The sequence below is a fragment of the Terrapene carolina genome, unplaced genomic scaffold, assembly GCF_002925995.2.
Source record: "Terrapene carolina triunguis isolate 2854851 unplaced genomic scaffold, T_m_triunguis-2.0 Scaffold84, whole genome shotgun sequence".
NCBI lineage: Eukaryota > Metazoa > Chordata > Testudines > Emydidae > Terrapene > Terrapene triunguis.
In genome coordinates, this window is record NW_020664435.1 from 18,198,090 (window position 1) to 18,217,439 (window position 19,350).

General features: G+C 38.5%; 1 protein-coding gene across 1 annotated transcript in view; it reads right to left on the reverse strand.

Annotated features, from left to right (window-relative positions):
- DNAH11 (dynein axonemal heavy chain 11) overlaps positions 1–19,350 on the reverse strand; it is a 278,248-nt gene that overhangs the window by 48,353 nt on the left and 210,545 nt on the right. The window contains exons 62-65 of the mRNA XM_026649417.2: positions 16,587–16,721; positions 9,404–9,577; positions 3,946–4,181; positions 1,928–2,050 (exon numbers count right to left, since the gene is read on the reverse strand). Of these exons, the coding sequence (XP_026505202.1) occupies positions 1,928–2,050; positions 3,946–4,181; positions 9,404–9,577; positions 16,587–16,721 (668 nt within the window). The remainder of the gene's footprint in view (positions 1–1,927; positions 2,051–3,945; positions 4,182–9,403; positions 9,578–16,586; positions 16,722–19,350) is intronic.

The following is a 19,350-nucleotide window of genomic DNA, read 5'->3' on the forward strand; positions in this document are numbered from 1 at the left end:
CACTGATTACTAAATATTAAATTGACTAGTGTTTATATATATTGCTCCATCATGCTATGCGCAAGCCTTTGCTGAGTTACCGTATAATTATATTGCTGCGACCCCTGCCCTTTCCACCTCAACTCCTCCCTACTATTTTATAACCCTCTTTGTTACATCGTGTCTGAAATTAGATAGTAAAACTTTCAGGACCATGGGACTTGATTCTGATCACACCAGTTTTATACCAGCGTAACTAGGACTTAATAGAATTACTTGAGATTTACATTGGTGTATGTGCAAGCAGAATCAGTCCTTGTGTTATCTTATTTGTATCGTGAGGTACCTAGCAAACTTTTGTGGACTGAAAAATAGTAACTAATGATCATCATCTAACCAAGAATGCAGTGGGTAGAGATAGTTGGGGAAGAGTAGAGCAGTTGTTTGAGACTCTTTAGATACTCCCTAAAATGTAATGAAAATGAAACATTTCAAGGGGGTAAGGTGCAGGGCGATGCTGTGTCTTGCATAAAATGGTGTTAGGCCTGAACAAGTGATGCGTTCAAGAAGCTGAACTTGTGTACACTCCATAGCTTTTATGTGCAACTTTGACAAATAAGGAGAAAATTTGGGTTATCTGCCAAAAAATGGGTGGTGGTGGTGGGTTTTTTTTTTTGGCAAACACAAATAGCAGTATTTTGCCTCCCACTAATTTCCTGGTGTGTGAGTAATCAAATCACTAATAAAACAAGCATATTTCACTCGGCCTCATCTGCTTGAGGGACATATGAAACTATGGTCCCTTCTGCCTGACTCTGGTGGCTATCCAGGAAGGCCTCAAAGAACCCAGGGCACATTTAGCCGAGTATCAGGGGGAAACAAACTCTTGCTATTTGTTTCACTCTCGCAGAATTCAAAACCTTTGAAGAGATTTTTCACAGCCTGTAAAAATGAAAATTTGTATTTGACCAGAGATCATGTTGCCATATTTCAGCTGAAAAGATCAATCAACTGAAAAGATTTACTCCAAATTGATGTAACCAAAATTTCTCTCCAATGTAATTGCAGCAGCTGCTGATGTGCTATAAATTTATTTTAAAATCTTAATACTCATAAAATAATAATTGAAATTATTATGAAAAGTGCTGCAAAGCACTGGAGACTGAAATTTTCCATTCAGCCATAGAACAGGTACAGCATTGTCCCACCAATGTACCTCATCTCTGACCATGGAAGGCCCATGTCTAGAGGTACAAGTGTGTATTAATTTCCACTGCCAGGAAGGGGCTATCAATTAGTTCCTGAGTCAAAGCCCATTGAAGTCAGTAGAAAGACTAATTGACTTCAATGGGTTTTAGATCTGGCTGCAACATTTTATCATAAATAAAATTGCTATAGGACCCCTTCGTGTATCTATTCTGGTTTATTAAATCCTTATAATTTGTGAGTAATCACGAATAAATTTACTTTAAGTGTTGTATATTTAACTATAAAGAATTTAATAAACATTGGAGGCATTTAAAATAGAAAGCACTATTCTAAAAATAAAGCAAATTTTTGCTGGGGTTCAACGAAATTTGTTTACCTTTCCCTAATTTTGCACGTCTCTGCACTTCCAGTTTCTAGCTAAGGCTAGAAAACAAAGCATGAGAAAACCCACAAGAAAGTCTGGTCATAATATTTCCACACAGGTTTTGAAGATTGGGATGGCATTGGTGGTTTTACATTCTGATGTGCATATGAACTTTTGGGTGCTTATCTAACCACATCCAGATGCCCGATTATTTGATATTTACTCATTACCAGTTTTAAGTCATCACCTTGATTAAAAAAACAAAACAAAAATGCTGCATAGAAAGTTAAGATGAGAAGGTAAGAAAAAGAAAAATATATAGTGACCCTGGCAGCAACTCCCAGGCAAAAATCCTGATTGCTCAAGAATACTTACTTCCCTTTTTTAATTGTGTTTCTTCCAAGTAAGGGATCAAGTACTGGGTCTACTGTTTCAGTCAAGTTTTCAATTAGGATGGTGTCTCCACAGGCCAACGCTCTTTCAATGGTCTTCAAAAGCCTTAACACAAAAACCATACCCTACCTATTAGATGATGTGCTAGATATGGAGCAATATATTTCTGCTTTAGATTATACAAATGAGAAATATTTGTATAAGAGCTCTATCAAAACCTGCTGTATTGCACTCAAAAAGATATTTTCCAGTGGTTAATAATTCTGTGCATTTGAGGCAAAAGTCTTTGCTCCTTATTACTGCTTATGTAGTAACAAACATGAGTTAGGCTTTGTACAAGGACAAGGTCCTACCCTGAAGAACTATTGATGTGAACATTTACATTGAAAATTCACAATGAAATCAAATTCACATGCAGGTGATGTTTTCTCTCAAGTGATTTGTTCTGTGTTTGCACAGTGCCTATTACAGTGGGGTTTTGATTCATGACTGGGGCTCCAAGGCATTACCACAAGACAAATAAATAGCAGTAATTCAAATAAATAATCTTAATAATATGGGCCAAACTACATCATTTCAGGCATAAAGAGGCTGCAGGGAAGACATGGAGAAGAGGTCACAAAGGGGACAATTATTTGTATGGCCTGGGAAAGCAAAAGGAGAAAGGGTTGAGTGGGAAAAATATAAAAAAATGAGTTCAGGGAGGCAGACAGGACCTAAATTGTTCAAAGCTTTTAAAAATGAGGCATTACTGAGACCATGTGCTGTACTGTGCTATGTAACTATCTGTTGTACCTGGATTTATATAAAATAAACTAACCTAGCCTCTTCTAGTACGATAGTCTTTAAAAGGTTTTGAAAGTTATTAAAGAGATGTGGTAGTTTTCAAAGATATTTTACTGCAGCAGATAAAATAACATTCAGTTCAAAACTGACCACAAGCCCCTCAATAAATCAAAGTCAGCATGACAGGAGATAAAAACAGACCCATTCCACAGAACCTAAACTTAATTCCATTCAAACTTAGCTACCAGAATTCAAAATGCTTTAGATAATCTGTTACTGAATGCAGTTTTCTGTGTACTACCACTAGACTGAGTCTAGGGTGACCAGATGTCCCGATTTTATCGGGACTGTCCCAATATTTACTTGTTTGTCCCGCGTCCCAACCAATGTTTGGTTGGGACGCGAATTGTCCCTATATTTTGCACTCCGGTGCACAGGCGGAGGGGGCTCATGCCCCCCCCCACTCAGTCCCGGCCCCGCCCCGACTCCACCCACTCCCTGCCCCATTGGATCCCTCCCCAAATCCTCGCTCTGGCCCCGCCTCTTCCCCAAGCACGCCGCATTCCTCCTCCTCCCCCCTCCCTCTCAGGGTTGTGCAAATCAGCTGTATGGCGGCGCAAGCACTGGGAGGGAGGGGGGAGAAGCAGGATGCGGCAGCCCGCTCAGGGGAGGCGGAGGTGAGCTAGTACGGTGCGTGCTCAGCTCCTACCAATTTTTCCTATGCTCCGGCTTTTTTTTTTTTTCTCCGCTGCCGGCTCTCGGGTTTTTTTTCTCCGCCGGTGACCCCCCCTCCCGATATTTCATGTTTCTCATCTGGTCACCCTAACCGAGTCTCTCATTCTGCATTAGGTACATATATGCCATTATCCTATATACTAAACTGTACTATATAAAATGTCCAGTAATCAGGAAACTAAACAAAGCCTTTGCTTTTAGCACCCTATTTATGGGAAAACCAATTTGCCCGCACGTGCAATGCACCTCCAACATTAACTTTATTCTCTCTTTAGCACTTGAAAACAGTACAGCAGAAAGTGTCTTTTTCAAGCAGAGCTTTTAAAATGGGAAATGCTACCATGGATAAATAAGCAGCAGTATTATAATATTTCAAATCTACAAGTAAATACAACACAACAAACACTCAGTCCTTGTAAAAATTAGGGGAAATTTATAGCAGTAAATACAAGAGCTAATTCTTCAGTGCGCACACATACCCTTTCTGTCCTAGACGTATGACTTTAAGGTCAGTTCCATATTTATTCTTTATCCATTTAATTCCTTGTTGCTGGGGATCTATCATCAGAGGCCAACGCTCACAGTGTGTTAGAATAGTGGCATTTTCTGTTGACATTCTATCACCGGGCAGTCCTTCGTTATTCCATGCTGCAATCGTAGCATCATCAGTCAACATGGCAATCAGGTCCAGGCCTTCAGTTATTGGAATAGGAACCTTTGAATCAGAATGAAATATAATAATCCAGCAAGATTGTAAAGTAGCAAGACAAGACTCAGTGTGATGTACAAAATAATAGGAGCCAATGTAATTAGAGATTTATTATATATAAAAAAAAGTAAGACTCCTGTGGCCTATCAGATGCCAAAAGAAACAGGATATATAATGCAAAGCAGATAATCCTATAATTTACAGTGGTACTTTTTAAATGATGTTTTCTTTTCATTTAAGAAACTTCATAAATATTTTCTTTAGGATTTATTAAATCAAGTAAACAGCATGTGTGTATACAGTTTGCAGTGTATATAGCTTTTAACACTTAAAGAGGAGGACAAATTCAGTGCTCATGAATGGCATTGAATTGGTAATTCTGGAGAATAAAGTTCATTATGTACAGAAAAGGTACACGATATGGGTAGCAGCATAACAGGCTTCTTGCACCACTTTGCTAATGTGCTTCAGCTATGGGATAAAGAGGTCACCTACATAAATCACAGGACAGGGCAATCTCCATTGCTATTGCTTCTCTGTAAAGACAGCCAATAAGCTCACTAATTGGAGCCAACTGACCAGGAACTGCACTGCCACCTGCACCTCATTTCACACAAGCCAAATAGCCATCAGATAGTCATACTTACTCTAAGTGTTATCATGTTTCTGTGTGCTTTAAAAGAAATGAAAATCTTATATTATGAAGCATGAAGGTAGGAGGATGGGGATGCACACGCAAGACAGGAAGAATTAAAAAAAAAAGCAAGTGTTTTAAGGAAATCTCCAAATAGATAGTATACTCTATTGGTCTGAGGACTGATAATGGGATACCAGAACTTTCCTCTCTAAGAGTGAAATATTGGCCTCATGGAAGTCAATGGAAAAACTCCCACTGATTCCAACAGTATCAGAATTTCACCCTAGGTTTTTATTTCTGGCAAATAGCAGCTGGAATTGAATTCCAAAACTTAACACTTTTTTGGGGGAGGGGGACAGATTATTCCTCCCCACCCAACACACACACACACACATGTCTAAGTATTGAATTAATGTTTACAGGAAATGATGTTTTATGGTGAACCAGATTTGCAAAATCTGTAGCACTAAAAGGAATGTACCATATCATAGAAATCATAGAAATGTAGGATTGGAAGGGATCTTGAGAGTTCATCTACTCCAGTTCCCTGCACTGAGGCAAGACTAAGTGTTTTCTAAGCCATCCCTGCCAGATGCCTATTTATACTGTTCTTAAAAACCTCCAGTGATGGAGATTCCACAACTTCCCTAAGTAATTAGTTCCAGTGCTCAACTACTCTTACAGTTAGGGAGTTTTGCCTAATGTCTAATCTAAATCTCCCTTGCTGCAATTTAAACCCATTACTTCTTGTCCTGTCCTCAGTGGCTAAAGAGAACAATTTATCACCCGCCTTTATATAACAACCTTTCACATACTTGAAGACTGTTATGTCCCCTTTCAATCTTCTCTTCTCCAGACTAAACAAACCCATTTTTTTTCAATCTTTCCTTCATAGGTCATGTTTTCTCGACCTTTAATCATTTTTGTTGCTCTCCTCTGGACTTTCTCCAACCTGTACACATCTTCCCCAGAACTGGACACAGTACCCCAATTGAGGCCTTATAAGTTCGGAGTAGAGTAGATGTAGGTTTCATTTTTAGAAGGTACACACTATACATTTTTAAAGTAATTTATTTTGAAAACATTTCAGATTAGTTTTACAGCTATATCAGAAAATGAATGATTGTTTGGTTATTTCATTTACCAAAGGTAATTGAAACAGATATTTATGAAGTCATTGGGAGATGAACTATCTCCAATTCAACAGGTTCATCATTAATATTTGGAGGATTTTCTTGCCATACTGTATTAGGAGGAGAACATCACCAGACAGACATTTAAATTGTTTTGTTTAACTAAAACAACAACGTTATGTATTCTCGATTTTTTTCTTCAACAGCAAACATATAATATTTTAACAAAACAAGCATATGAATTTTTGAATTTAGTTAAACGTTCAAGTTTTTTAAAATCAGGTTTGTTTTTGTTAAAATTGTTTTTAACTAAAATAGTTAAATGAAATATTTAAAAAAAAAATTAAATTGACTGTGTCAGCCAGGTCAACATGAAAAACTTAAAATATTGGCTTCTGGAGCTAACTCAGTCATCTTCACCTTCATTTTCCTGTTTGCTCATAATCTGGAAAAGAAAGACAAGCTCTCCTGCTTTTTCAGGTCCCAAACGATTTCTCAATTTGGAATGAATTAGTCCACAGGAAGAAAATATTCTTTCTACACCAGCAGAAGAAGCTACTGCTGTTAAAAGTGAGATTATCACTTCAACAGTCTCTGAATCCAAGTGCTTAAGTGACTTCCACCAGTTCCCTAGTATGACTTTCTTTAAAACATCATCAGCGAATATATATTTCTTGAATGGTTCACCCTTAGCTCTGAAGTTTATTATAGTTAGCATTATGGAAGGATGATTGCTGGATGCATTTTATAAAAAAAATAAAAATAAAAAAATCCGATTTTTTTTATTTTATTTTTTTTAAAATCATTGATTTTTATCCACCTTGACTGAGATTCAGTTTATGATCCACTGTAACCCCTAAATCCTTTTCTGCAGTACTCCTTCATAGGCAGTCATTTCCCATTTTTTATTTGTGCAATTGATTATTCCTTCCTAAGTGTAGTACTTTGCATTTCTCCTTATTGAATTTCAACCTATTTATTTCAAACCATTTCTCCAGTTTGTCAAGATTATTTTGAATTCTAATCCTGCCCTCCAAAGAGCTTGCAATCCCTCCCATCTTAGTATCATCCATAAACTTCATAAGTATACTCTCTATGCCATTATCCAAATCATTGTTGAAAACTCTGAATAGAACCAGACCCAGGACAGATCCCTGCAGTACCCCCCACTTGATCTGCCCTTCCAACTTGACTGTGAACCATCGATAACTACTCTCCAAGTACAGTTTTCCAACCTGTTGTGCATCCATCTTATAGTAGGTTTGTCTAGGTTGTATTTCCCTACTTTGTTTATGAGAAGGTCATGTCAGACAGTATCAAAAACCTTACTAAAGTCGAGATATATCACATCTGCTGCTTCCCCATATCCACAAGGTTTGTTACCCTGTCAAAGAAGGATATTAGGTTGGTTTGACATGATTTGTTCTTGATAAATACATGTTGACTGTTACTTATCACTTTATTAAATTCTAGGTGCTTACAAATTGATTATTTGGTTACTTGCTCCATTGTCTTTCTGGGTATCAAAGTTAAACAGACTATAATTCCCTAGGTTATTCTTATTCCCCAATTTAGATTAGATTAGATAATCTCCAGTTTAGTTACTGTGGCAACAATTTTGTTGTTGGGTAAGAACTATTACTGAACTATGGCAGAGGATGTATTTCTTTAACATTGCCTAAACCCTGATTCTAATCACACAGCCATCAATTTTACAAAGTAAAACATGACAAATAGTATAGTCAGTTTCAAGGATTGAAATAAATTTGTTTGGAAGCAGACATAGCATTGTGGTGGTGATGGTGGTTTGTTCTTACAAAGCAAGGTATTATTTTAATATGTAACTTTATCTAATGTCCCAAACCTGCACAAAACTAAGAGACTGCATCACTGTATCTTCTACTTTTCATAAAGAAGAGCTTTTAGCTAGCACCTGTGTTTTTAAAACAACTCATTAACCATATTTCTCTCTCTCCATGGGGAACACATCTGAAATTGCCACTCAGTAAAAGAGCTGATTTGACTAGCAATACCAGTATTTAAAGAGTGTATTAGAGAAATTATTATTATTAATTTAAGGTAGAGATCACAATGTGCTAAGAGGTAAGGGTAGTCTCTTCTCCAAGGAGCACACAGTCTAAAGACAAAGAAGTACGGAGAGTCAGGGGGCAAGGAATAACAATAGGTAATTTACATACAAGTCACCTAGAGGCTCCAAGGCAGAAATGGGTCCTGCAGAAAAGATCAGGAAGGTCATATTGGTCACAGAGGTGATTGTGTGAGAATCTGACAAACAGGTGGATGAGGGAAGAAGGATGGTCCAGTCGATACACCACTGGATGTGGTGGACTCAGGAGACCTGGAGTAAATTCACAGCTTAGCCACATACTTCTGGTGTGGCCTTGGGCACATCAGTTAACCTACCCTTTTGCGTCAGCTCCCCATTTGAAAATAGGGATGATAATACTTCCTTTCTTCCCAGGGGTATTTTGAGGATAAAATCCAGTGAACGAAGCAGGTGCTTGGGGCAGCCAATGGGAAGAGGCAGCACGTCCAGGTCTTAGGCGGCAATTCGGAGGCGGGTCCCTCAGTACCTCTCGGAGTGAAGGACCCGCCGCCGAATTGCCGCTGAGGAATGAAGTGGCGTGGTCAAACACATTTTTTTTTCTTCGCCACGTGGGGCGGCAAAAAAGCCTGAGCCGGCCCTGGGTGCTGAAATGTTACAGTGATGAGGACTGTAAGGGTAGATTAAGAAACACACAGAGGTTGGGAACATTCACTCACAGAGCAGAGGGGCTGGGGGGGGGGCAACACAAAACTTCATAAGGGAGTATAAGCAGGGAAGGGCAGAGTGACAGAGTTTTGAAATTGGTGATAAGAAGCTTAAATTTGATATATTGGACAGAAAGCCAGTAGAGGGAGTCAAAGAAGTTACATGGTACATGTTGTCATGTTACAGTGTTACATGATAAAATCAACAAGCAAGAGAAATTAGTTTAGTGGCTGCATTTTGAATTGATGGGTGTGTTCAGGAGGTCAGAGAGGAGGATGTTGGCAATAATCAATATAATGAAAGCCATTTCAAAATTCTTCTGGAACCTGAAAGTTAAATGGAATTTCATCCTTCCACATCCCCATCAGTAATGACTGCTATTGCACTGGATTAGCAGAGGATATAATTTGGCCTACAGAATGAAGATGTGTAAAAGGGAAAGAAACTCACTTGGCATTCAGACCCCAAGTAGAGTTTGCAAGCCTTACTGTTAGAGAAAACAATATTTTACTTGTACTCTGAGAAAATCTGATACAAAGCCATTGAAAGACAAACATTGAGCTCTACAAAGACATTTCATAGTCAACTTTTAAGAGCAGAACTGTACTTTTACATTCTGAACTACAGAGAAGCTAATGGACCTGAGCTTCCATTATGGGCCACCATTTTGTACAATAAGTTTTACCTTTTGTGATTTAAGGAAAGGAATCCACATATGTTCCACCAGTTCTTGACGATATTGTTTTGTAAAAGATCCAACATAGGACACAAAAGCCGCTGTTAACAGGACATCACCACACAGTGTCTTTTCTTGAGCTTCAAAATGTTTAATAGACTGGCTCCAACGAATTTTTTCAGCCTAAAAAACAAAATTATAACATTTCATGGACAGATATATTGACTACCTCATTAAACTCAGAGTTGGCAGAAGAGTTAACCCCAGAATAACTTAAAAATGTATTGAACAACAATAATTTGGTGTAAGGAAATGCACAATATCAGTGATAGATGTGTGACGTTGCACTCCATATGATTTTATGAAAATATGCTAATGAGTGAGAATATAATGTAACTGGAATATGCTTCATGCAAAAGGTCTCTTGGAAGGTATCATTACAAAGCTGTCTGGGTGCTGGAGACAGGAGCACTTCTCAAGCTGTTTTCAGTTAAGCCTGCAGCTTTGGGGTGCGTGGTTCAGACCCTGGGTCTGTGTTGGAGCAGACTGGCATGTCTGGCTCAACAAGGCAGGGTTCTGTAGGCCCAAACTGGCAGAGAAAATGAGCTCAGAGGTAGTCTCAGCACATCAGGTGACAGTCCCAAGGGGGTTTCTGTGATCAAACCCGTCACAGGATGAACTTCAAAGATTTAGAGGTTTGGTTCAAATAACGATGCATATTTTTTGTTTTCAATTTTGTTGTAGCCGTGTTGATCCCAGGATACTGAAAAGACAAGGTGGGTGAGGTAATATCTTTTATTAGATCAATTTCTCTTGGTGAAGGGGACAAGCTTTTGAGCTTCACAGAGCTCTTCCTCAGGTCTGGAGAAGGTAACCAGAATATCACAGCTAAATACAAGGTGGGACAGATTGTTAAGCATAAAAGGTTCACATATTCTAAGAGACCACTTATAAATGAAGTGGGCACTTAACATCTCTCCAGTCATAGGATGAAAGAGGATTAATAGACAGCAAAGTGTGTTACAAATTGTTATGATGACCCATAAAACCAGTGTCTCTGTTATGTCCATGATTTTTAGTGGCTAGCAGAGTTATGAATTTAAGTTCTCAGGCACATCTTTTGAAGGTGTTGCAGAGGTTTCCTTTCAGGAAAAGGACTGAAAAGTCAAATATGGAATGATCGTTTTGTGAACAGTGTTCACTCACAGGCCATAGGGTGCTTTTGGCTTTTATCATTTTTTGAGAGAATGAATTCGAGAGTAAAGGGTTGTCTGGTTTCACCCACATAGTTGTTGTTGGGGCTTTTGATGCACTAGATGAGGTACAGCACATGCTGTGATAGGCATGTATAGGACCCATGAATCTTGAAAGGTGTGTTGTGGGAGATGATATAGCAGTTCAGATATGGCTGCAGGTTTTGTATTTGTTATTCTGGAAGGGTCTGGTGCTGTTTTGGGTTTGTGTGTCCTGGTCTGAGCGGAGCTTGCTTCTGATAATGAGTTTGGCAAGATTGGTGGGTTGTGTTTGAAGGCCAAAAGAGGAGGCTTGGAAAAGTTCTTTTTCAGTATGTGGTCCCCATTGAATATGGATTGTATTTGATGGATGATATCCCAAATGCTTTGAGTGGTAGATGACAACTCGGGGTGTGTGGATAGTGGTTTGTTGTTTTTTTTTTAAACTGTGTTGAAGCAGTTTCTCTCAAGGTATTTGGGTGGCCCATTCCATGATGCAATCTACTTTTGTGGTGGAGTGTCCTTGTCTGGTGAAGGCAGTTTTAAGAGTGTTAACATGTGTATCCTGAAATTTTCTTTGGAGCATATTCTGTGACATCTGTGACCCTGGCTGTAGATAACAGATTTCTTGATGGAATGGTTACTGTAGAGAGAAGCTTGATGATCCATGGGATTCTTGTTTATAGCTGCCTATTGGGTTCTATTTTTGAAATGGATTGTGGTGTCCAGGAAGATGACAGTCAGGGAATGCTCTAGAGAGAATTTGATGGATGGGTGGTGGTTGTTGAAGTTGTGGTGGAAATCTATGAGGGAATTTAGGTCATCTGTCCAGAGGATGAAAATATCATCAATGTATCTCAGGTATACCATATATTTCATATTGCATTTTAAAAATATTCTTCCTTGAGGTGGCCCATGAAGAGGCTGGCATATTAGAGAACTATCCTGGTACTCTTTGCTGTTCCCATGTTTGAGCAAAGTGTTTGTTGTTAAATGTAGAGTTATTGTAGGTGAGGATGAAATGGATGAGTTTGGTGATGTGTTTGGGATGGATATTGGAGTGTTATCCATTGTCCCACACATAACCCTCTCAACCCACACCTGGTACGGAGGAGAAGGGCCCTGAGGTGTTTCTGGGGCAGTCCCAGTCCTTGTGCTGTGTCAGGGTTGTGTGCAGCCTCACCGCTGAGTCTGTGCCCAGGGTGGGGGGAGGTGATCTCCCACCTTTGGGCAGCCAGTGGCCTGTGCTCCCCAATGCCACACTGGAGCCTTCACATTTATTTGACAAATAAAATTTGCAGAATTTTAAAATATTGTGCACAGAATGCCCTCAGGAGTAACAACGTGCATCCCAACTATCCACAAAGATAACTGAAGTATCTTAACCCAAACCACAATTCTTAATTGTGTGAGCATTTTAAGCCTCATGGTGTGAACTCATGAAATGCAACTTGATACGTGTGATGGTGCTTAATTCTAAATGTGTTCTCATGCATAAGAGATGTCCATCAAATGGTGAGAATAAGGACTGTTTTTGTTTAAAGCACTAACAATTACTTCTGTAATCAAGCACCTTCATTTTGAAGTATTTTAGATATCCAGTACTTTTTGTAGACCCTATTAGATTCTTCCTTAAATCATTAACTTAAGTCAACCAGACAATAAATCCATTAATGTACAAGAGGGCTTTTAGATTTATCCAGTCTCCTTCCTTGTTGTCACTGGTTGGTAAGTCATAAACAAAGTGCACCCACCTCATTTTCCAAAATAGCTTTGAAATTTGAAGATTTACTAAACATAGAATGATAGTCTATTTAAATCTTCAGTAATTTTACCATACTACCCAAGAACCATAAATCACTAGTGACATTGGATAACAAGGGTTTAAGAGTTGGAACATGGAGTGTAATAAATTTCCAGACAGTTAAAAATCACTATAATTTTATTCTAATGTATTATAGATTGCCTGTAATGTCATCCTGGCCGGGGTGACCCATTTCTAATTTTGAACAGCTGTTCAGCTCGAGAGTTAGTTAATGATTAAATATAAATTGCCTGATTTATTAGTCTGAATGGCTGAGCTTCCAGGTCAATGCTATATAGACAAAATCATCAGTCTTGATGCTTTTCAGAAGTTAACTGTCTCCTGTTCTAGTCAAAAAGAATTTATTCTCAGAGGAAAAGATGACATTTTGAATTAATCCTTTAAAATATTTTTTCTTATCTTACACAATACTACCACTAAAGAAAACTCTCTGTCTTTGTAAATAATTTTCTTCACATTTGAAATAAACCCTTAAAACCAAGCCTTAGTGATTACTACCAGGCACAGACCCATTGAGAACTCAGTGGGATTACACATGGTAGTAAGTTCTTGCAACATCTGGCTAATGTTGAGAATTTGAGGTTTGTCTTGCTCCAACTAAAACTGTTCATTCCCAGCTAATAAGAAAATACACCAGTGATTTCACTGTGCTGTAACAAACAGAATCAATTTTTTCTTCTTCAAGTGTTTGACAACATGCAAGTTGAAATTAACTAGATGACAAAAACTGGTTTGTTTTAATCACATCAGATGGGTTCAGTAAATTAAACTCTCTCATTCTGCTTTTCAAACTGACCTAATCTCCTTGATTGCAGTCTTCACTGCCTGACTGCAGAAATGCAGTGTTTTGTAGCCTTGTTGGTCCCAGGATACTAGAGAGACAAGGTGCGTGAGGTAATATCTTTTACTGGACCAACTTCTATTGGTAAGAGAGACATGTTTTCAAGCTTACACAGAGCTCTTCTTCAAGTGACCTTGAAAGCTTGTCTCTCTCACCAATAGAAGTTGGTCCTATAAAAGATATTACCTCATCCACCTTGTCTGCAGAAATGGAGGCATTCCTTGGAAAAGAAGAGAGTTGTGTTTTTGCAGAATACATAAACAAGGACTTTATGAAATCTAACTGAACTAAGACTGTCAAGCGATTAAAATATTAATCACTATTAAATGTGATTAAAAAAAGTAATCACGATTAATCGTGTGATTAATCACATTGTTAAACAATAGAATACCATTTATTTAAAAAAAATTGGATGTTTTCTACATTTTCAAATATATTGATTTCAATTACAATACAGAATACAAAGTGTACAGTGCTCACTTTATATTTATTTTTAGATTACAAGTATTTGCACTGTAAAAAAAAAAAGAAATAGTATTTTTCAATTCACCTAATACAAGTACTGCAGTGCAATCTCTTTATCATGAAAGTTGAACTTACAAATGTAGAATTATGTACCAAAAAACCTGCATTCAAAAATAAAACAATGTAAAATTTTAGAGCCTGTAAGTCCACTCAGTCCTACTTCTCGTTCAGCCAATCGCTCAGACAAACAAGTGTGTTTCCATTTGCAGGAGATAATGCTGCCCGCTTCTTGTTTACAATGTCACCTGAAAGTGAGAACAGGCATTCTCATGGCACAGTTGGAGTCGGCATCACAAGATATTTACGTGCCAGATGTGCTAAAGATTCATGTGTCCCTTCATGCTTCAACTACCATTCCAGGGGACATGTGTCCATGCTGATGATGGGTTCTGCTCAATAACCATCTAAAGCAGTGTGGACCGATGCATGTTCACTTTCATTATCTGAGTCAGATGCCACAAGCAGAAGGTTGATTTTCTTTTTTGGTGGTTCGGGTTCTGTACTTTCCGCATCGGAGTGTTGCTCTTTTAAGACATCTGAAAGCATTCTCCACACCTTGTGCCTCTCAGATTTTGGAAGGCACTTCAGATTCTTAAACCTTGGGTTGAGTGCTGTAGCTATCTTTAGAAATCTCACATTGGTACCTTCTTTGCATTTTGTCAAATCTGCAGTGAAAGTGTTCTTAAAATGAACAACATGTGCTGGATCTTCATCCGAGACTACTATAACATGAAATATATGGCAGAATGCAGGTAAAACAGCAGGGGACATACAGTTCTCCCCCCCAAGGAGTTCAGTCACAAATTTAATTAACGCATATTTTTTTAACAAGCGTCATCAGCATGGAAGCATGTCCTCTGGAATGGTGGCTGAAGCATGAAGGGGCATATGAATGTTTAGCATATCTGGCATGTAAATACCTTGCAATGCCGGCTACAAAAGTGCTATGCGAACGTCTGTTCTCACTTTCAGGTGACATTGTAAATAAGAAGCGGGCAGCATTATCTCCTGTAAATGTAAACAAACTTGTTTGTCTGAGCGATTGGCTGAACAAGAAGTAGGACTGAGTGGACTTGCAGGCTCTAAAATTTTACATTGCTTTATTTTTGAGTGCAGTTATGTAACAAAAAAAATCTACATTTGTAAATTGCACTTTGACAACAAATAGATTGCACTACAGTACTTGTATGAGGTGAATTGAAAAATACTATTTCTTTTGTTAATCATTCTTGTAGTGCAAATATTTGTAATAAAAATAATATACACTTTGATTTCAATTACAACACAGAATACAATATACACCTCTACCCCGATATAACGCTATCCTTGGGAGCCAAAAAATCTTACCGTGTTAGAGCTGAAACCACGTTATATTGAACTTGCTTTGATCTGCCGGAGTGCGCAGCCCCGCCCCCCGCAGAGCACTGCTTAACCGCGTTATATCCGAATTCGTGTTATATCGGGTCGCGTTTTATCGGGGTAGAGGTGTATATGAAAATGTAGAAAAACTTCCAAAATATTTAATAAATTTCAATGGTATTCTATTGTTTAACAGTGCGATTAATCGACAGCCCTAAACTAAACTTTATTGTATTTTTTAAAATCTTTTTAGATTTAGAAGAGCATAGGAATGTAAGTAGTATAACCATCTTCCATGTATTTATTATTTTATTATTGTTAATACTAATTTACTAAGGAAGGATGTGTAATAAATTCTACATATTGTGTCAAGACAACATTATCCGTGAGAGTAATTAGGGAAGCCATATAGCAGCACTATGTCTTACTTGAATGGCTATATAGAAACTGACCATTAAACAGGCATCTGTTTTGCTATGATGATATTTGTCTACACATAAAGATAATGGCTACATTGAAATTTATACTATGTTTTTTTAATAAAAATGCATTTAGTTCCTATTAAATATGAATAGTTTTGCAACAGCAATACAAAAAAACTCCAACTAGTGTATTCTACTTATTTACAGACTAAGTGCAATGTGGGCGGATGCAATATGACTCAATCCTGACCTAGAGGATTGTTCAGTCTCTCTGCTCATTAACCAGAGGCTGCCCATGCTGTCACAATGTGTTCACGTTGTGTACAAATGTGGTGACTTAGTTATGGAGACTTTTCTCTGGGGGCCATGTAAACATAACCTAGTGAGGGGCATGTGATTTTTAAAAAAAATGCATGACACCTCTGATAGTATTGTCAGATTTTGGTTGCCTCTTAACCTAATAGGCAAGGTAAGTTATGTTTGCTTGCTTATTTTTTACTGAATTGGACTGGAAATGGCTGAGCCATTACAAACATTGAATCTATCTCCCCTTGTAAGTATTCTCACACTTCTTATCAAACTGTCTGTACTGGGCTATCTTGATTATCACTTCAAAAGTTTTTTTCTCTTACTTAATTGGCCTCTCAGAGTTGGTAAAACAACTCCCACCTGTTCATGCTCTCTGTATGTGTGTATATATATCTCCTCAATATGTTTCACTCTATATGCATCCGAAGAAGTGGGCTGTAGCCCACGAAAGCTTATGCTCTAATAAATTTGTTAGTCTCTAAGGTGCCACAAGTACTCCTGTTCTTTTTGTGGATACAGACTAACACGGCTGCTACTCTGAAACCTTTAAATAATCTGTCACCTGAGAATTTAATACCGTACGCACTAGAATTTTTTAATGTAATCAAAATAGTTTAAAATATTTGGAATATTTTAATTAGTAATTTTGGAAACAGCATTAAGAAAAAAATCTACTTGCCTGAAGTCCCTTGACAAGTCTGTTAGCCAGCTCAATTGTTTTGTTGGTTCGGTTCACATCTTCTTGACATCGGACTTTTTTTGCTATTGCTTTTTCAAATGAAGCCGTGAGTCTGCATAGATTGCTATCCAGCTCCTGCACAACAGAGTCAGATATAGGTTTTGTAACCTCAGCCATTTTTTCTGTACTTTAATAATATTTTACATGTATATAATGACGTTCATTCTGAAGGATGTGAAGTCTTTAAAGCAGGAACTGTGTCTTCCTATATGCCTATGGAGCTCCTGGCAGATTTTGTGTGCTGTGTGTGCGCATGCACACACACACACACACACACACACACACAAATTCCAGAGGGTCTTATTAAGCATACATTGGCAGACATAGATCACTAGGTAAGTGAAGAGTACACTGCACCACAGTGATAGGTGGGGTAAGTCTGAAGTTACTTTGTTTTAAAAGGAGTCAGATTTCTGCTTTAATATGATGAGGATGAGTATTATGGTAAGGCATAAAGGTCCCAACCAAGATTGGGACTCCATTGTACTAGACACCGTACAAACACATAGCAAGAAATAATCCCTGCTCCAAAGAGCTTACAATCAAAACAGATAGCAAAAGGATGAGGGAAAGGAATTGTAATCATCCCCATTTTACAGAAGGACATCAGGGCACAGGGACATCAAGTGACTTGCTCCCTGTCACACAGGAAGTCTGTAGTGGATGCGGGAAGGGAATGCAGATCTCAAGTCCAGTCCAGTGCTTTAACCAAAAGACCACCATGATTCTTCCTCTCTGCTCGTTGTTATACATGAGAATCCTAGGTCTCTTCTAACCTGGAAGATTCTATGATTAACTGAAGAACTAGTAGTATCACAAGAGACTGAAAGGTGAGCAAATGAGAGGGGAAAAGATTTTTAGACAAGAATGTTCATAACTATTTCTAATTCTTCCCTCTAACTGAAACATCTGAGAAACACTTGGAGAATTTTTTTAATTAATTATTATTATTAAAGATTCATCAGCCCAACTCTTCCATTAAAGCTGAAGAAATCTCTCAATAATCCTTGAAAGTTTCCAACAAGTCAAAAAAGCTAGGGAAGACCCGACATTTTCCCTACTTCTACAACCAAAAATTAAAAGCCACCTTCTGTTTATGACTAAGGCTGTGAGTCTTTCACAGAGGTCATGGAAGTCACAGATTCTGTGACTTTCCAGGACCTCCATGACTTCTGCAGTGGCTGTTGTGGCTGACCCCAGGGCCGCCCGAGCAGCTGGGGTGACCCCGGGGCCAGCCACACCCGCTGCTGCTTGGACGGCCCCAGGCAGCTGGTCCCGGGAGCAGCAGCGGCGCCCCCGGGCCGCCTCCCCCTGGAGGAGCAGCAGCAACGCCGCCTGCCGCCCCCCCCCCCAGGAGCAGCAGCGACGGCCAGAGCATCCCCGTCCCCCACAGAACAAGCAGCATCTGCTGGAGCGCTCTCCCTCCCCCAGCACCTAAGATTTAGTTTGGGGTATTTTTAGTAAAAGTCATGGACCGGTCACTGTCCGTGACTTTGTTTATTGCACGTGACCTGCCCATGACTTTTACTAAATTGTAGCCTTATTTATGACAAAGAATCAAAAAAGGACACAAACACATTCTTCTCCTTTCACAGGTCACCTTTAACAATCATTAATAGAAGGTTGAAAAAAAAAAGTCCAATGTATTTATCATAGATTTCGTTTCTCCATCTCCCAGGCATCCTCTCCCCTATACTTCCAAAGGGAAATTAATACTTCCTAGCACAGTAAAAAAATAAAAAGATAAATGAGTGAAGAAACATGAAAGAAAGATGGCATCAAAGTCAGATGCTTGAATGGCAGACATGTCATGTAAGATTTAACAAAAAAGTAACCAGCTTGGAGAGTCTCATTTTTGCATATGAACATCCAGGTGAGGCATTACAAGAACAGAGTAAAAAAGACTTTTGAAAGAAAGCAGTTGCAGAGAGGTCTTCTGAAGCCATTTTGCTGTCCCAAAGCGGTTTCAGAAACTGCTTAGCTAACTTCTGCCTTGCACAAAAATAACTCCATCTCAGAGGTACTAGAAGAAGAGCTGCCAAGAATCAAAGAGTACACAGTTCCACAACAGAATGATTTCCTGGGAAGAAAAGTTTTAGACTAGAATTACCAAGATCAGTAGTTTGGTTAGGCAAATTCATGGGAGTGAAAACAGACAATCAGGAAAATTTCAAAGAATTCAAGCAGTACAATGAGAACAATAAAATGTTGGAAAGAAGGGAACAGCTGGAATGCCAGGTTAGATCCTGATATGTAAGGGTGATTTGTATTGGCTGCCTCATTACCCACAAGATTTCTATTTTGTTTATGAAGGTGTTTATGATGATGATTTTAAGCCTGGAAATTAAAGATGACCCTTTTTGTGTGACAAAATCCTCTGAGGGCTTCCAAAGGGACACTTGAGAAAGATGGAATGTTAAACTGTGATCCTATCAGATTTAATGGACTGTGAGTGAGTCCTGAATGCAGCAAATAGTAAGAAGAGTCTAACATACAAAGCTAAAAACATTTTTCTTTCATGACTGTGGAGAATGATGGAGATATCTGTATTATCTTTTATGAATACCATGTCTCTCAAAAAGAACACGGAGTACTTGTGGCATCTTAGAGACTAACAAATTTATTTGAGCATAAGCTTTTGTGGGCTAAAACCCACTTCATCAGATGCATGCAGTGGAAAATACAGTAGGAAGATATATATATA